Raw genomic sequence first — 7,408 nt, 5'->3', positions numbered from 1 at the left:
TGGAGATTTCACACAGTAGCTTATTTTCTTAAGAAGAGGATCCATGTTCTGGCCTTCAGGTTTTCTTCTAATGAATCAAATTTGAAGACAAGCAGCCAACACTTCTGAAAACACACCTGGTACAAAGTGTGTAAGTGTGATGTGCATTGTACCCGTTTCTGACCAGGCAAAGCAGCAGGACTGAAACATAAAACTCAAGTAAAGTTTAAAAATAAAATTCATGCTCCAAAACCAAAGCATTCACTCAAATTCCTGCAAGCCAGATCTGCTGAGTCAGGCCTCACTCTGCTCACTGGCTCCAACTCTGACAAATCCAGCCCCTTCCCATACAGCAATGAAGTGTGCTTTGTTTCAGATACAAATTTTCATAATAAAGAAATTATATTAATTTTATGAAAGGAAATAAAGGTGGGATACACCTGCCAACCTGAGAGCATCCCTGGCTGCCAAATGACTAACACATTTATCACAACTGGCACAAATAAAACCCAGTAGCTGCAAAGGGTATTCACCAGAGTCCAAGAAGGAAGAACAACCCTCCCAAGCATTTTAATGTCCAAAGTGAGTGAACAGCAAGTCTGAGAACACTAAACCCTCTGCCTAGCAGATTAGGATTTTTTTTTTCTCTACACAAAGCCTTTGAAACAAAAATTAAACTTTGTTATATGCAGTGACTGGCCACCTCTTGATACCTCTATCAAAAAACCTCACCCCTCACTCCCAGACAAAGTTCTAAGTATTATATCATATTTTAAAAATATTCAGCAATTCCTGACACAAAAAAAGTTGCTGAAAGTGAAGAAGTAACACAAGACAGATGTCTAAGTAAGCTATTACCTAGTAGATGAGATAAATACACAACTTTGTCCTTTGCTCTATTTTCTTATATACTGCAGAAGGAGATAGAAAATGCCTCGTTCTCTTACTTCCCAGGAGAGCAAGCAGGCTGTGCTAACCTCTGCATTACTCCCTCTAGCTACAGCCAGTAAGTGAACTAAACATCTACATTTAATCTGGGATTTTTTCTGTTACACTGACATTGTATCTATAAGTGCCCAAACCTGAAGTCCTGTGCCTGTACAAACCTAGATTCCTCTGAAGACAAGCAGCTCAGACTTCGATGTTCTCTCTCTTGGTAGTAAACAAACTATGAAGTTATTTTTTAACTGTTTTTTTTATTATTTCTGTGCAACTTCACCACCATCCCCCCCTTAAAAAATGATCTCAAATCTGCAGGTGGGAATATCTTACTTAAACTTTTATTAAGCTTCTATTAGCATGGACTCCTGTGATCTGTGTTTGCTTGTTTACACTTCAGAAGTCATTTGCTTCTTAGAACATACTCTAACCAAAAATGTTGTGCCTGTGCTCAAATTCTTGGAAAAGGCATATTCTCAGCTTGCGTAACAGGCATCTACTCTAAGCTGTTCTGCTGGTATCAGTGACTCAAAAGGGGGACAAAGCTTGCTAGTGAAAGGGTGTATCTGCAACTCTGTGCAGAGGAACAAATTATCTTCAGCACAAAATCAGTGCTACAGTCCTGCAGTTCCCCTTTACTTTAACCCAGAGGACAAATGGCAAGAATTTAGGAAAAACCAGTGGATACATTAGCAAAAGTTATTTTGTAGAAAGCTAAGACTACTTTTGTTTGAGACATGACTCTTATCTACTATGGTCCTTCAGGTGAGTCAAACAGGTAGAGAGGAAGAAATTGTATTCATACAAAGAGATTGCATTTTAAGAAGTTTACAGTGGAGTAAGGCTGTACCTGTCCTATGTAACACCAAACTAGTGCCTTGGACAGGACGATGAATGGTAGGATGATAAGTTGGTTCATCCAGATATCGAAGACCATGGCTGAACACAAGAGCTGCAGGCAGGTCTGAACACCCAGCGCTTAGACAGTAAACCAGCTGAAACTCAGTACACATAAAGTGATGCATACAGAAAAACATTTCAGCTTCACAGTGCAGAAAAAAAAGCACTGAGTTAATATGAAAGAAATGAGCCCCCAGCTCAAAACTAGTAGTGGTCAGAAAAGCAGCTGGGGAAAAGAAAAACAAAAGCAGTAAATGTTCTTGTGTCTTGAAAGCGTTTTAGCACGATGATTGGAATGCAGCATAGGGGAAGGATACAGGGCTGGCCAAAAGGTTACACGGGTCCCTCCAGGGGACAGTCAGGTAGAGTATCCTCTTCTTTAAGCTGTGAAGCCTGAAGGTGATAGGGCAAGACTCTAAACATCAGGAGTGCTTTGAAGCTGTTCACTGTTTCTTCCCGTAAAAAAAGAACAACAAAACCAGACATCTAAGAGGTATAAAATAAAGTAAAATGGTATAAGAAAATAAAAAAAAAGGAAATTCCACATGATGTGTAGGTAAGCTACACAAATTCCTGGCCCATCCTAAAGACACTGTCAAGGGCTCAAAAAGGGACTGGACAAACTCATGCACGACTATCCACGGAGAACTTGAGATACAGACATATCGCTTCTGGCTCAAATTTGTGAGCTGGGGGGAGGTGAGGGGGAAGAAAAAAAATAAAAGAAAAAAAACACTGGCAGCTAGGATAGTATTCTGGATAAAGAAATGTTTGGGCCATCTCAATATTCCTTCCAAGGTATCAATGGGTAGAAAACACAGTGGCCTAAAACAAATTTTTGCTCTGATTCAGTACAGCCATTCTTACAGCTCGGCAGTCTGTTAGCTGCTCACAGGAGCTAAGCAGAATGACAGCCTTTCACTAACTCACTGTGATTTTTGTTAAACCAGGGAAGCCAAAGTTTATGTAGATTCCTCAATAATGGCCCACATATGTAAGGGAGTGAGATGGACACTGGACTGAGATGTAGTTTATGAAGTACCTACTGAGAATGCCTGAGAACAAAACAAATGGATGACTGAAGGCACCCTTCATGACAACCAGAATAAAGTAGTCAATTCTGTGTATTAACATGAAACCCACATTTACAAATCTGAGGAAGAGACACACAGAAGAACAGGAAAAGTACATTTAATTTTCTATTAAATTTCCAACCATAATGCATTTTCCCAAAAGAGAAGTTAAAGCTTTTTACATCACTGATAAGGATTTCATAATGATTAACACCAGATTTTCTCAAGAGAAAACAGGTAAAATGTTGCTTATACTCCCCTCTCTGCTCTCCTGGTGAATCTAATCTTTTTTCAAGATGAAATATTATCAAATCCTGTGATTCTCAAAGCAACGTTCTAGTTCCTACCTTATTCCGTATATTTTATTTTTTAGTTCCAAAGTAGTAATAAGAAAAGTATTTTATAGCAAATTCATAAAGCCTATTTTAAAAAACCATGTTGTTACAGATCCCCTTCATAAGATCATTTTAATTTAAGCAGCAGCACACCTGTTAGAATGGAAATCTGAAAGCATTTCTATGACCTGCTATTACTGCTTTAAAAAAAAATGCAACTCATTTAACTGATAGGTCAAAGTGTTTACAGCCTTCCTCATTCTCTTCCCAGCTAACCTGAACAACAGTAAGCAACCTTATTCAGCTTTAAGTTTTATAATTTTTTTTCCATGTTGATTAGAACAAAAATTGTCACAAATACCCACCATATACCATCTGTAAGTTAGTGCCTCAAGCTTAGCCTAAAAATGTTTGCCTTAGAGAAACTGATGGAAATTATGAAGAGAATTAAGGTCTCTAACCTCATAATTTAGGTGAGAGAGGTCCAATCAAACCCAGCCTGCACCATATTTTTGATAATGCCTAGTTTCATTCTACTTTTTTTGTCAAGAATATCAACTACTGTTCACTCTAATGAGCTCAAAGTTTAGCTTTGCCTGGCTGAAGTTGTAGATTCTGAAGTTTCATTGCCATGCCCATGTTGCCAGAAATCTTCAATTTGCCTTGAAAGAATGCCTAGAAAGAAGGAAAGATTATATGAAAAGCAATACAACTTATTACCTCAAATGCACCCCTCCAAAAAGTTGGGGGCTATATTATGTGTGTGCAGGTCCTGGCCTGTAGTTTTATAATTCCAACAATTCTAGCAGACACCTCACACTCATCAGCAAATACATTTGCTGACACTAGAAGGTGGAAGAGTAAACTCACCAAGTTGTATGTTTATTGTATTTGTGATACTTATAGAGAATAAACTTGGCATTCTTGTTTCTTGGATTATTGTTAATGATGGACCTGTATGCAAATCAGGGCAGAACACCCTATGTTTTGGTGATGAGAGTTCAGAGAATACGAGTTCATTATTTCAGCTGAAGACAATAAAGCAATAGTGTACAGTAGATGACACAACAGTAGATGCCACAACTGATCTCTTACTCAAATCCCCCCCCAAGCCTTTACTGGTTTTCAATTTTACAAATCTAGTTTGTGAAGCAGATACACAACAGATTTGTTGGGAGTTTTTTATCTCTCTGGACCTTATAAAAAGATCAACTGCATGCACTCAAACATCCAAATTGTAGATGTAAAACTGCAATTGCTTCTGAATTTCCTACAAGAACATTACAATATCTCTGTAATGATTTTTACCTTCAAACTTCTCCTAGACACACTTTAGTTTGTGAAAATTCCTATTTACCCCATGATTATCAGACCAAAACCTTAAACAAATGTTACCCAGAACACTCTGAATTTAAAAGTATGGAACTGCAACTTCTCACACCAATGCCAGCTATGAGTGTAAAGCCCTGCAGAGGGCCAGCACTCCTCCTTTCTCAAGTCACACTGCAAACACGGGTTTCCCCCTCTTCTCTGCAAACCAAGCATTACTATCTGCCCCTCTGGATTATCTACAGGATGTTTGAGATACTACATACTCATTTTGAAGAGTAGCCACTGTCTTTCTTGGGTTTTCTTACTTTAGCCACTGCGTCCAGAGAAAACCAAGAACTGTCATTTTTCAGATCAGCTGTGGCCGTTTTGGAGGAGGGGACTGACTTAAATTATTTCAATTTAAACACATTTAAAACAAGCAAACAGTCCTCTTATAATCCTACTTTTGCTGTACTTACTGTCTGAGGATTCATTTTGCCAGTCATGAGAGCCAACAGATCAGCATCAGCCATTGTAATTGTACAATCTGCCTTCTGATCTGTAAGACAAGAGTTGACTATGAGGATTCAAACTGAGAGGTGAAACAGTAACAGAAGCTGTAAGTCCATGAAGACTCTGTTAACGCTACAGGTCAGCTAAATAGTACCTGAAGCACATACAAATAAGAGCTATTATAAAAATATCAGCAGCCAAAAGGCAACAGTGCCACCTTGTAGCACACAACATCCCAAAGCTGGAGACAGATGGACCTTTCTGAAATGTGCTACAAATTTCACTGCTCAGAAAGATATAATAATCTACTTGTAATCAGAGAGAATGTTATTTAACAATCATCTTAAGTTCTACCAAGCTTAAATTTGCTAGTATTAAGATCAACTCAGAATAAATGTGTTTTCCCCTGTGACACTCTCTGAAGATATTTGTCACTGAAATTTCAGGCATTTCCTGCCCTCTCCTTCAATGGGAACAACATGTGCACTCTAAAAGCACCCATTTGAATTAATGCAAATCCAGAAGTTTTTAGGATCTTCTACTATAAATATGCTGAAAAAATACTGTAATAAGCTCTAACAGAAATACTGATGTATATACCAAAAGGCTAAAAACTGCACAAATCTTTTCCTACACTCATCTTATTATCAAGTCTTTGATAAGGTGTTGTCCATACAATAGAAAAGTGGTGTTCTTTTTTTGTAGTAACTTGGACCAATGAATTCCAAATCAAATTCTCTGTCACGTTTCACTCTCACTGACCATTATGCCACCTACTAATATCTCCAACAAACCAAGTGAAGCAACAACTACAAATTACATTTCTGGCCCAAATTTTAAGAGGAGATAACAACAAAACCACACAGATTTGAATTTTTCATTTTTTAAAATTCTGATCCCTGTAAAAGTCATATGACAGATCTGTCTGGAGCCTCTAAGAAAACCTGCAATTATGTAGACAGAGTTCAGAGTAGAAGGTGTTTAACTCTTGGTGGAAAACACCATATGGATTAAGTGTCACTAGTAAGAAAAGTTTAAAATTAAGGTAGCTCTACAGTACCTTGCTCAAGGTCACTGTAGCTTATACAGAACATGAATTCACATTCTTTTTGTTACTTTTATGTGTTTTCTGCAATGACATAATAAACCAGCACTGACCTGAATTAAGTGCCACAGAGCCTTTACCATTTTTCACATCTACTACCCAAGTCGCTTCTTTCCCATCTGGACCATCTTTTATTTTGAAGGCAAAGACTCCACCAATTTTCTTGACAAATTGCTCTCCTTCCTGTAATGATCATGCAATGTGCAAATTATTCACTTACTTCAAAATAATGTTAAAATAATATGAATTAAACAGAAAGTAATGTAAAAACCTTTGCCCTTTCTACTAACATCAAAATACCTATTTCCCCCTGCTAGGCTTCATTTAAACAACCATTAAAAATAATAAAAATCACAAGCTATGATTATCTGTGAAAATCTATCAGCTAAGAAAAATTACTAGTCCTAAGAATCTTGTCTTGATGTAAGTCTGACAAAATGTGATTTCCTCTTATCACACTTACAAAGCAAGCAACAAACACCAAACACAAATTTCAAGTTTCTTGTGTTAGTTATCAAGCTCCTCACATACAATCTAAACTTGACTTTGCCAAAATACCTATATGAAGGTACAAACTGCCTTAAATAAAAAACATTCAAAACCATGGTAGAGCACAGCAAGATTCCTGGCACAGCACAACTCAAAGCAGTAACATTTGTTTCAATGAGCAGTACTGAGGAAGTGATTGATGCTGCTACACTCCGATGAGGTTTCACACATGTTCTGTCAAATTAAAATCCTGCTGTAGGTAAAGTAGGCAAATACCTCTTGGAGCCTCTTTTCAATCTCTTTGAAGACCAGATGTGACTTAAATCCATCAACAGCTGTGCTGAGCGGCACAGCCTCAATGCGGTCAGTGCTGAAATGAAAAACCCATTCAGTTACAGATCTTTAATCACACGTCCAGCATCTTCAAATTCTCATAAATAGGCCTAAAAGTAGTGAGAACAGACACACTGAAATGCTTTGGCAGTACAGAGCAACTACATGGTATGAAATTGAGGGTCTGATGGGCTTGACAGCTTGAATTAGAATGACTTCAAGTATCTAGATGATTCTGCACGTATGGATGGGACACTAACTTTATAATGGAAGTAAATCATTAATCTCCTTAAGATCAATCAACAAGCACTATTGCCACACATGTGAGGAGTGTGCAGCACATGCACCACCCCAGAGAAACACCACCTTCTTTTCTGGCTAAACAAAGCCCCTAACTCCTCCTTTCTGCAGGGGCACCCAGAGCTATGGAG

At 37.9% G+C, this 7,408-nt stretch overlaps 1 protein-coding gene across 1 annotated transcript; it reads right to left on the bottom strand.

Annotated features, from left to right (window-relative positions):
- Positions 1-3,549: 3,549 nt before the first annotated feature.
- Positions 3,550-7,014, bottom strand: LOC103770028 (non-specific lipid-transfer protein-like; the record flags this gene model as incomplete). Its single annotated transcript, XM_008937275.1, has 4 exons — positions 3,550-3,901; positions 5,017-5,096; positions 6,209-6,338; positions 6,921-7,014. Coding segments are annotated over 4 exons (400 nt in total), but the record flags the coding sequence as incomplete, so codon positions are not given.
- Positions 7,015-7,408: the final 394 nt, after the last annotated feature.

Source organism: Merops nubicus, unplaced genomic scaffold (assembly GCF_000691845.1).
Source record: "Merops nubicus isolate BGI_N331 unplaced genomic scaffold, ASM69184v1 scaffold49533, whole genome shotgun sequence".
Lineage (NCBI taxonomy): Eukaryota > Metazoa > Chordata > Aves > Coraciiformes > Meropidae > Merops > Merops nubicus.
This window is presented reverse-complemented; position numbering and strand designations above follow the sequence as displayed.